Source organism: Pristiophorus japonicus, chromosome 18, assembly GCF_044704955.1.
Source record: "Pristiophorus japonicus isolate sPriJap1 chromosome 18, sPriJap1.hap1, whole genome shotgun sequence".
NCBI classification, from domain to species: domain Eukaryota; kingdom Metazoa; phylum Chordata; class Chondrichthyes; family Pristiophoridae; genus Pristiophorus; species Pristiophorus japonicus.
The window spans coordinates 53,760,341-53,777,576 of record NC_091994.1 but is presented as its reverse complement, the minus strand read 5'-3'; the positions used below and the strand labels follow the sequence as shown (position 1 = coordinate 53,777,576).

Below are 17,236 nucleotides of genomic sequence, written 5' to 3'. Positions count from 1 at the left end.
TCAGCAGCAACTAGTCCACATGGACCACGTTTACTGATTGGACCAGTTCCGTAATGTTGTGTTAATGGAACAAATGATGGAAATGATTCTTGTTGACAACTTTTTGAAGTAAATAGAACAAATAATGTAAATGATTATTATAATTAAAATATATTTTATTCAAAAGTTTAACAAATATTTGTACTTAACTTTAATAAAGGAATATTCTTGTATCAAACTTTAAAGTTTTCAGTTAAAGTTTAACATCACTTACAAACTTTTAAACTTTTAAATTTACATAACTTACAAAAAGCTTAATTTGAGAACCGTTACAACAGTAACAACAACAACAACAATAATAACCGCAGCAGCAAAGAAAGGCTACCCGTGGTCGTCTTTACTCCACCCCTGCCCGCAGGCGGTGGTGCAGCGCTTCTCTGGTTGGTATCAAGCTTATTCTTTGGAACTTCTCTGTAATGCGCGCTTCTTGATGGGGGGTGGAGGGGAGAGCGAGAGGAACGAGGGAGGTGGGTGGTTTTCGCTGGGCAATGAGGTTGTCAGCCGAAGATCTCCTGCCGGGGAGGAGTTCGGGTGGGGCCCCGCCGCTGGGGAAGGGGAGGTCGGGTGGCCCCATCGTGGAGGTTCGGTTCGGGCGGGCCAATGAGGATGCCTCGAGGTAACGGTAGTGGCGGCGAGGACCCTTGTCGGGGCTGGGGCCGGGACGGGACGCGGGGAGTCCTGGGGCCGGGACGCAACGCGGGGAGGTCCTGGGGCCGGGCCCGGGACGCGATGCAATGCGGGGAGGTTGCGACGCTGGGCCCCGGGGCTGGGCCTGGGAACGCGACGCCGGGGGCCGGGACACGCACACGAGGCCTGAGGTCGGGCAGTGGCGAGTTGGTGCCCCGGGGTGGGGGAGGCCTGGGGCTGGCCCGAGGTCGGGCAGCGGCAGGACCTCAAGATCGGCAGTGTCAGCGGGTCTGGCTTCCGGAACATTTTACGGATTCCGGACGACCATGCCACCAATCGGTCTGGATTCTGGAACATTCCGGAACTCTGGATTTTGGATGCTCAAACTGTAGTAATATCTTGTACCACAGTGTACTAAAATGTGCCGTTGTTTTACCTTTGTCAAAAAACGAGCCTTTTTTTCATTTTTGACAATTGCCTTTGAAGATGTTTATCCTAAATTTCAATGTTTTTATTGTAGGACAAGCAGCATTGGGACATTTTCTTCAAATCTCTATGGAGTATGTCGAGGCACAGAAAAGATAAAAGATCCTAGACCCCTTCACGATAAGGCTTTTGTTCAGCAGTGTATTCGGCAGCTTTATGAGGTATTTTCACTTTTAGCCAGTGTCATTTCAAATGGCTGTGTGGTTCGGGGAGTGTGTCAATGGTGTTCACGGGTCCGTGTCTGCATGGGGCAGGTGTTCGTTTTGAGTCGGTCTTGGATAGTCTCTGGTGCAGTGGTACTAATCATTTAAATGGTCTGATTGTCTTGACTCTGGTGTGCCCATGCTGCCCAATATCTAATGATACAAGAGCATAACTGGGTGTAATAATAGGAGCTGCTAATCCAAACTGGAACAAAAGCTGTATTTTGGATGTGCTTTCTTGCATTTCTCCAATTCTTCCGACGATGGACTGAGAAACACGTATTGAGACAAGGACGGGTACAAATCGTCAATCTGCTTTGTTTATGGACGGTACATGAACGTACAGCAAATTCCATTTGATTCGCTCAATCCCTCTTTTAAAAACTAGAAAAATAAATAAACCACACGCCACTCTATGGGCTGGCTCATTTTGTTTCTGGCATTGCCTTTCTAGGTAGTTTCTTTGTGCAAAAACTGACCACCTTCATTTTAGCTTCCAGTTCTGGGCCAAGCCCTGTCCCAATTGGCCCTTTGTTCAAACCTCACTGTTTCCTGAACATGAGTTTTTTCTTTGTTAATTCTGAGCCCAAGAAGCAGAGGGATGGTGTCTTGACAAGTGCAAGAATTTGGCAGTCGCCCAAGCTGATTGGTCCCTCTAGTGTATATTCCCGAAAGACCCCTCCTGCCGTGCTCTCATCAACACGCAAATCATTCTCACCACAATGGGTGAGAATATTTATTGTCCATCTGAAACGCTAATTGCTTAGCGCAGACCTCTCCCATGCCGGGTTCACTAACCTCTCGAGCTCTGACTCGGTGCCCTACTCCTATATTTTTTTTTGAAGTGAATTTGTACAATTTTTTTTTTTTCAGACTCATTCCTATTCTACAGTAAATTGGTCGAAAAATGTCAAAACATGACAGCAGACTTGTTGAACCAGATGATTTTTTCCTGCCCTTTGTGTGTTCGTATAGTGGAATAGTACAGTTTTTGAAGAATACTCTGCAATAAGATTGTATCATTGCCTTATCCTCTCAATTCTTTATTAAACTATTAGCTGTGTTTTTAATAAGTTGATTGTACTTTATCTTTTTTTTTAAAGTGTTACCTTGTGGGCTAGCCTCTCAATTGAAACTGTAAGCTCAAGGGTACTCACAGAAGCTGTAATGCCATTGACTGATCTAAAATAAATGTCATTTTTCAAGCTTAAGGAAAGTGTTGATGTTCAGAGGGACCTGGGTGTCCTTGTACTCGAATCACTGAAAGTTAACATGCAGGTACAGCAAGCAGTTAAGAAAGAAAATGGTATGTTGGCCTTTATTACAAGAGGATTTGAGTATAAGAGTAAAGACGTATTACTGTAATTATATAGGGCCCTAGTGAGACTGCACTGGAGTATTGTGCACAGTTTTGGTCTCCTTACCTAAGGAAGGATATACTTGAGATTGAGGGAGTGCAACAAAGGTTCACCAGACTGATTCCTGGGATGGGGGAATTGTCCTATGACAATATAGGCCTATATTCTCTAGAGTTTAGAAGAATGAGGGGTGATCTCGTTGAAACATGCACAATTCTTACAGGGCTTGACAGGGTAGATGCAGGGAGGATGATTCCTCTACCTGGAGAGTCGAGAACCAGGGGTCACAGTCTCAGAATAAGGGGTCGGCCATTTAGGACTGAGATGAGGAGAAATTTCTTCACTCAGAGGGTGGTGAATCTTTGGAATTCTCTACCCCAAAAGGCTGTGGCGGCTCAGTAGTTGAGTATATTCAAGACAGGGATTGATAGATTTTTGGATATTAAGTGAATCGAGGGATATGGGGACAGTGAAGGAAAGTGAAGTTAAGGTAGAAGATCAGCCATGATCTCATTGAATGGCAGAACAGGCTCGAGAGGCCGAATGGCCTACGCCTGCTCCTAATTCTTATGTTCTTAACCTTGACCCTTAATGATTTGCGTAACACTAGAAATAATTATTATAAAGACTGTCCTTTCAATGGGTAAAAACCAATGAGTGTAAGCTGTCAGGCAAGAGTACCAAGTCACAACTGCTATTGGGCAGCGTGGAGCTACAGCATCTTGATTCTTGAATGCTTTCTACTGTCAATTGGTAGAATATGGGTTATCTGTAATTTCTCCTGATTGGCTATCACTGCAGTGAGGGACACAGTAAAAGTGCTTTCTTGCAAGGATGAGGAAACTCGTGCCTGTGACATAGATTCCTCTTATTGTAAAGATATTAGCACAGACTAATTCATCTTGTCCATTCTCGCCAACGCAATGGTATTGGAGGGCATCTGCCGGTCTGTGATTCCTGGAATTCTCCTGCATATACTTAGTCAGAATTTTGTTTGATTTTTTTTTTACTATATTTGTTCACCAGTTCCTTGGGGAGTTTGGATATCCGCTATCGATTTCCGTGAAGAGTCTGCAATCGCCTACGACCAAGGAATTTCTGAAGATCTTCACCTTCATCTATAACTTGATCGATCCATCTTATCAACTGCCTGATTCAAAGTTTGAGGAAGACATCCCCAAAATGTTTAAACTTCTCCGGTAAGACTCGAAACATTGACGATATTATGCAGACTATAGTGTTGGCTCCGTTGGCAGCATTCTCACTTCTGAGTCACTGGATATTTAATTAAAGCCCACATGAGGACATGAATAGATAGTCATGCAGCATTCCTTCAGTACTGCCCTGAAGTGTCAGAGGTGTCGTCCTTCGCGTGAGATGTGAAATCAGTCTGCCTATTGCAGTGGCTCAGGTCGACATTAGGGACCGAAAACGATGGCTTCGGTCTTTCCAATATTTAATTGGAGAAAATTTCTGTTCATCCAGAACTAGATGTTGGACAAGCAGTGTGACGAGATCATGGAGGGGTCGAGAGAAGTGGAATTGAGGTAGAGCTAGGTGTCATCCGCATACATATGGAAACAGATGATGTGTTTTCTGATGTTGCCAAGGGACAACATGTAGATGAGAAATAGGAGGGGGCCAAGGATAGATCTCGACCAGAGGTAACGATGCGGGAGTAGGAAGAGAAACCGTTGCAGGTGATTCTCTGGCTACGATTAGATAGATGAGAATGGAACCAGGCGAGTGCAGTCCCACCCAGCTAGTCAATGGTGGAGAGGCGTTGGAGAAGGATAGAGTGGTCAACTGTGTCAAAGGCTGCAGACAAGTTAAGAAGGATGAGGAGGGATAGTTTGCCTTCGTCACAGTCACAAAGAATATCATTTGTGACTGAGTCACTTCGGTACTGTGGTGGGGGCGGACACCTGATTGGAGGGATTTGAACATAGCGTTGCGGGAAAGATGGGCATGGATTTGGGAGGCGACAACACATTCAAGGACTTTGAAGAGAAAAGGGAGGTTGGAGATGGGGCGGTAGTTTGCAAGGACAGAGGGGTTGAGGGTTGTTACTTTGAGGAGAGGGGTGATGACGGGCAGTAGAACTGCTGTGGTAGAATTGAGGAATAGAAAAGGATGCAAGATTTTGGTGGGAGTTGTTAATAGACCATCAGATTGCAGTGGTAAAATAATGGGATCAGAGAAACTTGTTGCAAAACTAGAGTAGTTATAATGGGAGACTTTAATTTTCACAGACTGGGGGAAGCAGAACAGCTCAAGTCCCAAAAGCAGCAGATTTTGTGTATTCAGGACAGTTTTCTGGACTGGAACAATATGTTCTTGAACCAAGTGGATAATCAAGGGGCTATAGGTAGGGAGGAATTTAATACAATCACTATCACTAATGAAGTAGTACTCGGTAAAATAATGGGACTAAAGGCGGACAAGTCCCCTGGACCTGATGCCTGACATCCTAGGGTCTCAAGAAGTGGCTGAAGAGATAATGGATGCATTGGTTGTAATCTACCAAAATTCCCTGGATTCTGGGGCGGTCCCAGTGGATTGGAAAACCGCAAATGTAACGGTCCTATTTAAAAAAAAAAAAAGGAGGCAGACAAAAAGCAGGAAACTATAAACCAGTTAGCCTAACATCTGTTATTGGGAAAATGCTGGAGTGCATTTATTAAGGAAGCAGTAGCGGGACATTTGGAAAAGCATAATTCAATCAAACAGTGTCAGCATGGTTTTATGAAAGGGAAATCATGTTTGACAAATTTGCTGGAGTTCTTTGAGGATGTAATGAGCAGGGGTGGATAAGGGGGGACCAGTGGATGTGGTGTATTTGGATTTCCAGAAGGCATTCGATAATGTGCCACAGAAGAGTTTACTTCACAAGATAAAAGCTCACTGGGTTGGAGGTAATATATTAGCACGGATTGGTTAACTAACAGAAAACAGTCGGGATAAATGGGTCATTTTCCGGTTGGCAAACATTGACTAGTGGACTGCTGCAGGGATTGGTGCTGGATCCTCAACAATTTACAATCTATATTAATGACTTGGATGAAGGGACCGAGTGTAATGTAGCCAAGTTTGCTGATGATACAAAGATGGGTGGGAAAGCAAATTGTGAGGAGGACACAAAAAATCTGCAAAGGAATATAGACAAGCTAAGTGAGTGGGCAAAAATTTGGCAGCTGGAGTATAATGTGGGAAAGTGTGAGGTTATCCACTTTGGCAGAAAAATAGAAAAGCAAATTATAATTTAAATGGAGAAAAATTGCAAAGTGCTGCAGAGGGACCTGGAGGTCCTTGTGCATGAAACACAAAAAGTTAGTCTGCAGGTACAGAAAGTAATGAGGAAGGCAAATGGAATGTTGGTCTTTATTGCAAAGGGGATAGAGTATAAAAGCAGAGAAGTCCTGCTGCAACTGTACAGTGTATTGGTGAGGCCACACCTAGAGTACTGCATACAGCTTTGGTCTCAGTATTTAAGGAAGGACCTCCTTGCTTTGGAGGCTGTTCAGAGAAGGTTCACTAGGTTGATTCTAGAGATTAGGGGGTTGACTTATAAGGGTAGGTTGAGTAGGTTGGGCCTATACTCATTGGAGTTCAGAAGAATGAGAGGTGAACTTAGTGAAACTTGGAAGATAATGAGGGAGCTCGACAAGGTGGATGCAGAGAGGATCTTTCCACTCATAGGGGAAACTGAAACTAGTGGACATAGTCTTAGAATAAGGGGCCGCCCATTTAAAACTGAGATGAGGAGAAATTTCTTGAGGGTTGTAAATCTGTGGAATTCTCTGCCCCAGAGAGCTGTGGAGGCAGGGTCATTGAATATATTTAAGGCGGAGATAGACAGATTTTTGAGCGACAAGGGAGCAAAAGGTTATGGGGAGCGGGCAGGGAAGTGGAGCCGAGTCCATGATCGGATCAGCCATGATCTTATTGAATGGCGGAGTAGGCTCGATGGGTCAAATGGCCTATTCCTGCTGCTATTTCTTATGTTCTTAACTAAAGGTCAAGCGATCTTAGATTTGATAATGAGCCTGAATCAGTCAATAATCTAACGGTAAGGGAACACCTAGTTAACAGTGACCATAATATGATCGAATTTGATATTCGATTTGAGGGAGAAGGGCAAGTCAGGAACCAAAGTTTTAAATTTAGGTAAGGCTGACTTTGGAGGCATGAGGCAGGAATTGATTACAATAGACTGGTCGGAACTATTCATGGATTGTGTGGTTGATGATGAGGAAAGCTGCGGACTGCAGGAGTGAACTGATCAGATGGGCAGAACAGTGGCAAATAGAGTTCAATCCGGATAAGTATGAGGTAATGCATTTGAGGAGGTCTAACAATGCAAGAGAATACACATTAAATGGTACGGCACTGAAAAGTGTAGAGGAACAAAGGGACCTTGGAGTGCAGGTCCATAGATCCCTGAAGGTAGCAGACCAGGTAGATAAGGTGGTTAAGAAGGCATATGGAATATTTTCCTTTATAAGCCGAGGCATGGAATACAAGAGCAGGGAGGTTATACTTGAACTGTATAAAGCACTGGTTAGGCGGCAGCTGGAGGAAAGATGTGATTGCAGTGGAAAGGGTGCAGAGGAGATTTACAAGAATGTTGCCTGGACTGGAGAATTTTGGCTGAGGAAAGATTGGAGATGCTGGGTATGTTTTCTTTGGAACAGATGAGGTTAAGGGGAGACCTGATTGAGGTGTATAACATTATGGGGGGGCCTGGATAGAGTGGATAGGAAGGATCTGTTTCCCTTGGCAGAGGGGTCAACAACAGGGGGGCATAGATTTAAAGTAATTGGGGGGAGGTTTAGAGGAGATATGAGGGGAAATTTCTTCACCCAGAGGGTGGTGGTGGTCTGGAACTCACTGTCTAAAAGGGAGGCAAAAACCCTCACCTCATTTAAAAGATACTTCGATGTGCATTTGAAGTGCTGTAACCTGCAGGGAACTAAACAAAAGAGCTTGAACAAAGACAAAGAACAGTAGCGATCCTATGGACTGGGAGAGATATAAAGGACAGCAAAGGGATACAAAGAAAGTGCTAAGAGCTGCCGAAAGGGAATGAGCGAAAAAGCTTGCTTGCGAGGGATATCGAGGACAAGACTATAAAGGTTTATTTTTTAACGAGATGAAGGGAAACTAAAAATAAATCATAGGGAGGGTCTAACTAGATTCATTACCAGTTTAAAACAAAAATGGTGATTGAGAAACTAATGAGATTAAAGATAGACAAATCAGCAAGACCCAATGATTTCCACCCCAGGGTATTGTTGATCAGACCTTCCGATAAATCCGGAAACCGATCTGCCCGGTCCGGACCCCAGCCATCTTTTAACCTCTGAAAACCATGCTAATCCCAGAGGATGAGAAACGAACGGCAAGAGATTTCCAGTAAATTCTGCTGGCCAAAACTCTCGATTCTGGAATTGTCATCTTGGATTAAAAAACTGCCAATGTCACTCCATTATTTTAGAACGGTAGAAGAGAGAAAGTAGGAAATGATATGCCTATTAGGCTAACGTCAGATGTGGGGATGTTGCTAGAATCATTAGGAACAGAGTGACTGAGCATTTGGACAAATATGATCAGATCATGGATTTATAAAGGACAAGTCATGTCTTTAACAACCCTCGCTGATTTTTTGAGGTGGTCACAAATGTGGTAGATAAGGGCGTGTCTATGGAGGTTATTTATATGGACTTCCAGAAGACATCTGACAAGGCTCCACATAAGAGGCTGTTAACAAAAATGAGAGTGCATGGAAGTTGAAGCAACTCATTTGCTTTGGTAGGGAATGAGGTAGGAGGCAGAGTAGGAATAATGGGTATGTACTTAAATTGGCAGGATGTGACTTGTGGTGTCTCGCAGGCATCTACTGGGGCTGCAGCTTTTCACTATTTATAAAGTGACTTGGATGAAGTAATAGAGCCGAATTTCCAAGTTTGCTGACTACACTAGGTTAGGGGGCACAGTAAATAGTGTAGATGAGAGCAGAAAGTTGCAAAGGGACATTGACAGATTGTGAGTGGGCAAAACTGGCAGATGGAGTTCAATGTGAGGAAGTGTGGGGTCATCCACTTTGAATCCAAGAAAGATGGATCGGAGTTTTTTCTGAATGACAAGAAGCTCGGAACATTGGAGCAGCGGAGAGATTTAGGGGTCAGAGTACAGAAATCACAAAGCTAGTGGACAGCTGCAAAAAATAATTTAAAAGGCAAATGGAATTTTGGCTTTCTCAAGCGGGCTGGAATACAATGTGATGGAAGATGTTACGTCTGTACAGAGCCTTAGTTGGGCTTCATCTGGGCACTGCACCTCAGGAAGGACACCAAAGGAGGTAGATGCAATTAAGATACAAATCTGCAATTATATAATTGAATGGCAGAACAGGCTGGAGGGGCTGAATGGCCTCCTGCTCCTATGTTCCTAGTAACTGTTAAAAACATTTATTGGTTATGAAGTGCTTGGAGATGCCCTGAAACTGTGGTAAGATGTTGTTAATGTGCAAGTTTGTTTTGCCTTCCTTTTCTTTCAATGAATTTATATTAATCTTGAACTAAACCAACTAAACTGTTTGAGATGTTACAATATTATCTAAAATGAGAATTGGGTGGAGACAGACTGAGTTAGTAAGGATTTAATTTTAAAAGTTTTGATCATTTTAATAATATTGCAGAACATATGACCACAGTGAGGTTGTTCAGTGATTTATCTGACCTATCACCTGCTTATTCTGGTTAATGTATGTTTGAAATTAAAATCTTAGTGTATATGGAAGAGAGCATCAAAGAAATGAGGATATTTCCCTATTCATTGGGGACTGTTTTCTTTATTGGTATAAGGTATCCCTTTACATTGTCAAAGAGTTCATTGTATACAGTCGGAGCTCCACACACTTGGCCACTGATTCTTGGTGCGTTGGTTTGGCTGATGGATAATTTTAAGGTAAGAATCTCTAATATTTATAAAACAAATTAAAAGACTGGGTGTATATATTTAAAGAAAGCCTGCAGAGTACTTTCGGTAAAATCTACCCTCACCCAGAGACCTGTATTGTACCTGTACTTTAAAAAAAAACACTATCCTACATTCTTTCACACGGAGACCCCTCATTTCTGATGCATACTCAAACATTGGGATACTCCAGTGTCACATGTAAGTGGATTTCAAACTGTCGGTGGCACTTTAATAAAAAAAAAACTTGAAATAAGCTGGCATCAGTAAAAGTGACCATGAAACTGCCGAAATGTTTAAAAAAAAATACAACTGGTCCATTCATGTGTTTTAAGGGAGGAAAGCTGCCGTCCTTACCTGGTCTGGTCTACGTGACTCCAGTCCCACCAATGCAGCGTGGTTAACTCTTGACTGATCTCCGAAATGGCCAAGCAAGTCACTTAGCTGTCTCAAACAGAAGACCCACCATCACCTTCCTGGGGAAGCTAGGGGTAGGCAACAAAATGCCAGCCTTGCCAGTGACATCTACATCCTGAGAATGAATGGAAAACAATCTGTGATGCTCCAAGGCCCGTATATCCCATTTACTGCCCAAAACTGGCGCAGGACTTCAGGTGGGATCTGACCAAGGCTCTACACCGAAGCATCGCTTCTTCCCCTTTGTATTGTGTAAAGGGATAGACAAGATAGAGGCAGAGAGGTTGTTTCCACTGGTGGGGAGACTAGAACTAGGGGGCACAGCCTCAAAATACGGAGGAGCCAATTTAAAACCGAGTTGAGAAAGAATTTCTTCTCCCAGAGGGTTGTGAATCTGTGGAATTCTCTGCCCAAGGAAGCAGTTGAGGCTGGCTCATTGAATGTTTTCAAGTCAAAGATAGATAGATTTTTAAGCAATAAGGGAATTAAGGGTTATGGGGAGAGGGCGGGTAAGTGGAGCTGAGTCCACGACCAGATCAGCCATGATCTTATTGAATGGCGGAGCAGGCTCGAGGGGCTAGATGGCCTACTCCTGTTCCTAATTCTTATGTTCTTATGTTCCAGCCCCCTTGAAATAAAGGCCAATATTACATTAAACTTTGAGTACTTTTTGTACCTGTGCACTAGCTTTTAGCGATTTATGTACATGGACAGCCAAATCCCTTTCCGCAGTCATAATTCCTAGTCTCTCTCCATTTAGAAACTATTCTGTTTTGTCTTTTTGGGAGCCAAGATGGACTTTTCCCCACCTCCAGCTGCCACAGTTTTACCCACTCACTTAATCAGTCTATGTTCCTTTGTAATTTCCTGCTCCAACCAATGCAACTTGCTGTCCATCCTAACTCCGTGTCATCTGCAAACTTGGATATGCCACTTTATTCCTTCATCCAAGTCATTGACACATATGTTGATCAGCTGATACTTGTCAAGTGCTCAAGGCAGGAAAGTGGAGTTGAGGCCAAGATCAGATCAGCCATGATCTTCTTGAATGGTGGAGCAGGCTCGAGGGGCCAAATGGCCTATTCCTGCTCCTATTTCTTATGTTCTGATGGCGAATGCCAGCAGCTCCCCCACAACTATTAGAGAACTTTGGGGAGTTAATTTCACACATTTGCAATTTCCTCATCTATTTCTCTTAACACTCGAATGGGAAACCAGATTCTGGAGCTTTGTCTCTTCAGTCTCATTCTTTTCTCCATTACTGTTTTTACTGGTATTAAATCCAGTTGAATTTACTTTTAGGTTCCCAAGTTCTCTTCCTCTACTGTTGTAATTGATTAAAGTACTCATTTAATAAGTCTATTTCCATATCCATTTTAATCTCTCTTGCACCTGTCTTCAATGGACCCACATGCCACTTTCTTTCAATATATTTATAATCATCATCATAGGCAGTCCCTCGAATCGAGGATGACTTGCTTCCACGTCAAAAAGTTCACGGGTGTTTCAATGATGGACCTAAAATTCCAGGTCTGAACTAAATCTTGAAGGGTGGAAGATGCCTGTGCTTGGATTTTTTTAACGTGTGGTGACCATTGCACACCAGCCACCACACGGGCTTGACAGAGCTAGGTCTTGGTCCAGTAGCAAGGATTAACCAAGACGACTGGAGATCAGCTCTGCTGCACGGACCTAGTGCGCACACATCGCAGTGTGGGCTGACCTGTGCTGCCCCTGGGCCCTCGCCTCTTCTGGGCCCCGAACTCACGCCTCTCCTGGGCCCCGATCATGTCCCTCTACAACCTTTCGCCACTCCTTCGCCCTGACCTCGCTGCTCCTTCAGTAACTGCCCACGCTCCAATCACTGACCTGGACCTTGATGACCTCCCTCTTCACTGCCGCTGCTCTCCTGCTCCAGCACGTGCTGCTCCCTGGAGTGGTATGCCGCCACGCTGCTCCTTCCGCTCCCCGGCCTGCTCCGATGGTGGTTGGGGACCACACAGACTGCTGGGCCAGGTCGCCATGCTGCTCCTTCTGTTCCCTGGCCTGCCAGTTTATATTTATAAAAGCTTATGCTGTTGACTTTGATATCCTTTGCATGTTTTTTCATACTGTTTTTTCCAGCTCGTTATGTTCTTTAAACCCTTTTTGATTTTTATAGCTCTCGCAGTCCACTGGATTTCCACTTTTCCTTGCATTGTGTAGCTTTTCCTTTTAGCTTGATACTGTCCCTTGCCTCATTTGTTGACCATGGGTGTTTAACTGTACATGTGCAGCCTTTGTCTTTCAGGGATATGTACTGATTTTCTATTGTACCAAAAACTTCTTGGAATACTTCTCACGGTTTGTCTGTGGGTTTGGCTATTAACAACGCATCCCAGGTTACAGTGATCAATTCACTTCTCATTCCCTTTGAAGAAAACCTTGGTTTGTGACTCTCCCTTCTCCCCCTCAAACTGAATATCAAATTCAATCCTGTAATCATGTTTGCAAGATGTTCCCTTACCATCAGATCGTTAACTAATTCCAGTCAAAGCTCCACTGCTTTGGAGAACTTCACTGTAAGCTCTGAATAACCAACTGCAAGAATAGTTGAGGTGAAGAAGCTGGATATGTACATGTGGGAGAAAGGAATAGAAGGATATGTTGATAGGGTTGATAGATGAATTAGGGTGGGAGGAGGCTAATGTGGAGCATAGACCTATTGGATCAAATGGCCTGTTTCTGTGCTGTATTTTCCATGTAATGCTTTGCTCTGCTGCTGCTGATTTTTCTGTTATTTTCTTTACTTTGGTGCTATAGGTTAGATTTTTGGTAGACTGGTAGTTTGTGTTTTAATGGATTAATGCTATGTTTTTAATGCGATGTTACAAAGAACCTACAAACAATTGTAAATAATCTATAGTATGAATGGGCCAATTGACCCAACTGGTCTGTGTTTATACTCCATGAGCCACTTCCCACTCGAACAGCCTCTTTCCACTCTGCCCCTGTAAAACCTGTATTCCTTTCTCCCTCGTATGCATTAAGCCCTCCCTTAAATGCATCAACGCTCTCTGTTTCAAGCTCTCCATGTGGCAGTGAGCTCCACATTCTCACCACTGTGTAGATATTTCTCCTAAACTCTTTATTTGATCAGTTAGTGGTGATCCCATTTATGCCTGCCCACCACAGATGCTAACATGCCCACCCAATCGACGCCTTTTGTAATTTTAAAGACTTTAGTTGATGCTCCAGAGAAAAGAGCCCCATTCTGCTCAATCTTTCCTGATAGTTGCATTCTCAGTTCTACCATCTTTGTAAATCATTGCTGCTGCATCTTTTCCAGTGCTTCAATTTCCTTTTGTAGTATGGAGACTAGAACTGCACAGTTCTCCCAAGTGTGATTTAACCTAGGTTCTATATAAATTAACAGTATCTCCCTGATATTTCTATTCCTTTTAGAAATGAGAGGGCATAGAATTCTTAATGTATTCAGAAGAACTTTTTTTTAGCCAGTATGTAGTAATCCCAACAAGAAAAGGGGGCAGTTCTGAACTTGGTTTTAGGGAATGAAGCTGGGCAGGAGGAGATAGTGAGAGTTCAGAGCAAATATGTTCCCACAAAGGAACAGGGTTGGACTCTCAAATCGAGAGCCCCTAGATGTCATGGGGCATACAGGATAGGATTAGGCAAAAAGGAAAGCTTATGTCAGATACTGAGAGCTAAATACTGCATAATGCTTAGAGGAGTATAGAAAGTGCAGTGGTGAAATTAAAAAGTAAATTAGGAAAGCAAAGAGAGGACATGAAAAAATATTGGCAAGTAAAATCAAGGAAAACCCAAAGATGTTTTATAAATACATTAAGAGCAAGAGAATAACTAAAATAGTAGGGCCTATTTAAAACCAAAAAGGAACCTTGTGTGTGGGGGCGGAAGACATGGGTATGGTTCTTAATGAATACTCTGTCTGTCTTCACAAAAGAGAGGGATGATGCAGACATTGTAGTTAAGGAGGAGTGTGAAATATTAGATGAAAAACATAGTGAGAGAGGAAGTATTAAGGGATTTAGCATCTTTGGGCTCAAAATTGCCCAGGGGTTGCTCCGTTTCTTTTTGAGCAACTTGATTTTTCTGGACTATCTTAAAAAATCCCCATTTTGCATATTCAATTTGCGGCAGGTTAAGCGAGTTAGTTAGGATTTTTTTAGTTTAGTTTTTTTCAAAAGGGTCGTTACCAGCCACCTACGCCCGTTTTGGCCATTTAAGCCACTTTGAACAGCTAATAGTTGCTCCAAACTAACTTAGGCCAGTGTTTGTGGCCGCAGAGAAAACCCTTGCGGAGAGTTAAGAAATCAGCGCAAGTAGGTACATCGGAGGCCAGCAGAACTAAATGACTTGACTAAAGAATGTGAATAGGATCAAACAGCGATACAGGACATCATATGACAAACTTCGCAAAGCTAATTTACTATACAACAGAAGCATTCATGGAAGCTTAAACTACAAAAATAAAAGTAATAGAGACAAAACATATTTACATAATTTTTTCAAAATATCCAAATAAAAAATAGAAGTACCTTCTGCTTGTAATTCTTATGTTCTCCCAGCCGCCCAACGTCACCCACCATCATAGAAATATTTTATACCATATAGCCAGGAAATTTACTGTTTGTTTTATGCTTTTAAATATTTTGAAAATTCAAGCAAAACTATTCCACCAAATCTAATGTTCAAGAATTGGTTATGATGTATTTGAAAGCATTTTCTATTAACTTGGTTAGGAAAGTATTTTCATCAACAGGGTTAAGGAAAGTCTTGAGTAAGCTCATTAAAATTACTGGCTACACAGTTATCACCCCCCCACCCCCGGATCAAAACTCCCCCGGCTTGGGCCCCGCACCAACCTGCTTGTTGTGGCCACTCGGCCCGGGATAGGGGCAGGGCGCATCAGGTCCCACGCTGCAGCACTCACACAGGCTGGGGCAAGAGCTAATGCACATGCGCGCACACTCCAACGCGCATGTGGAGAGCTGCCGGCACTGTGTCTAGCGCAGGGTCCTAGCTCCCCCCCCTCCCCCACATCTCAAGCCATGCTGCGCCAAGCCCCGGGAGAGGCAACACAGCGGCCAGAATCGGGGGAGATTTTTTCGGTGCCGTTTTCAGCCCATATTCATCTCTGGTGAATGCGCCGAAAAAAGGGATAGGCCAAATGTGAGCCCTTTGAAAGTAGATAAATCGCCAGGCCCGAATGAAATGATGAAATGTATCCCAGGTTGTAAAGAAAAGCAAGGGAGGAAATAGCAGAGGCTCTGACCATTTTCCAATCTTCTCTGACTACAGGTGTGGTGCTGGAGGACTGTAAGTAGTTTCCCTTGGGTGTTTTCGACACACCCCCACGTTATAATAGTTCTAGATCTGGGAGTGATTACTGTACTGAACAGATGAATGAGTCACAGACAAATACCTCGGTCTCAATCGACAATGCTTTATTAAAGCTACCTCAACACAGCAAAACTACAAGTAAACACAGTAACTATGTAGTACAATACAATATCCTGGCGTGTCTAAACCGCCCCTATCGTGAAGTACCCAACGTCTAAACCCTCTGCTCGGATCTTCAATGTACCCCCGAATTTGTACCAACCGACCGGCTGGGCGTACCCCTATGGTCCTTGCAGCAAAACCTCCCCACTAAAACCCTTCTAAGGCTTGGTTGGGAAAACACATGACACCTTCTCACACAGTGGCTGTGATCTTAAAGATGCGAGGGCAGAGATGATGCTCACTGATTCGTTAGTTTACTCGCTGCTTTTCCTGGTGAAAACGTGTCTCTTCTGGTTCCGTACTGGTTTCTTCTCTCTGTCCCAGACGGGATGCTCGGTTCTTGTAGGGGTGAAGCAAGAGAGAGAGAGAGAGATGTGGCCACACGGTCCCCTTTTATGTCCCCAGTTCGTTTGCCTTTTCTGGCCGAATAATGTTTTTCCTTGTTTTGAGGCTTCCTGTTTTGAGTCCAGTGATGGCATTTCGCTTAATGGCTTTCTATTGTTCTGGTTTCCCGCCTCTCGGGGTTAACTCATTCAGGTAATGACTTGATCACTGACCAGCTTACATTGCTGATCTATCTCTGACGAGTTTACATTGCTTAACAATGGACCCTCTTTGCCCATTACCTGTGATGAGTTGCCTTATCCTGGCCATTGTAACTTCCCAGACCACCCCCGCCCATCAGGTGTGGATTTCGAGTACAACATGGAAAAGTACCTGGACCCCTCCCATAAACAGGCTTCCAGTTTTTTTTTCTGCAGTGAGCAATATTAAATGTCCAGATAATGTCCAACAATCCTTGGTGAGCCAATGCCTATAACTGCTAATGTTGTACCATTTAAAAAGAGAGAATGGGATAGACCGAATAATTACAGGCCAGTCAGCCTAACTTCAGTGATGGGCAAATTATTGGAAAAGTTCTGAACGATAGTATTAATTATCATTTAGCAAGGCAAGGATTAATCAAGGACAGTCAGCACGGATTTAAGGATAGGTTGTGTTGGACTAACTTGATCGATTTTTTTTTGAGGTAACAAGGAGCGTTTATGAGGGTAGCAAGTTTGATATCGTCTACATAGATTTTAGCAAGGCTTTTGACAAGATCCCACACAGCAGACTGGTCAGAAAAGTAAAATCCCACAGGATCCAAGGAAAAGTGGCAAGTTGGATCCAAAATTGACTCAGTGGCAGTTTGCAAAGTGTGATGGTCGATGGGTGCTTTTGTGACTGGAAGGCTGTTTCCAGTGGGATTCCGCAGGGCTCAGTACTAGATCCCTTCCTTTTGGGCTATACATCAATGATTTAAACTTCAGTGTAGGGGGCATGATAAATTTGCAAATGATACAAAAATTCTCCACGTGGTTGATAGTGAGGATGAAAGCTGTAGACTGCAGGAAGGTATCAATGGACTGGTCAGATGGGTAGAAACGTGGCAAATGGAATTCAATCTGTAGAAGTGTGAGATAATACATTTGGTGAGAGCTAGCAAGGGAATACACAATAAATGGTAAGTTAGTGAGAAGTGTGAGGAACAGAGACCTTGGAGTGCATGTCCACAGATCCTTGAAGATAGCAGGACAGGTAGATAAGGTTGGTAAGAAG

At 43.4% G+C, this 17,236-nt stretch overlaps 1 protein-coding gene across 5 annotated transcripts in view; it reads left to right on the top strand.

The window, feature by feature from the left end:
- ndc80 (NDC80 kinetochore complex component) overlaps positions 1-17,236 on the top strand; it is a 196,780-nt gene that overhangs the window by 131,135 nt on the left and 48,409 nt on the right. For all 5 annotated transcript variants that reach the window (XM_070860038.1, XM_070860040.1, XM_070860037.1 and 2 more), the window contains 3 exons: positions 1,187-1,313; positions 3,740-3,912; positions 9,580-9,682. In XM_070860038.1, the coding sequence (XP_070716139.1) occupies positions 1,187-1,313; positions 3,740-3,912; positions 9,580-9,682 (403 nt within the window). The remainder of the gene's footprint in view (positions 1-1,186; positions 1,314-3,739; positions 3,913-9,579; positions 9,683-17,236) is intronic.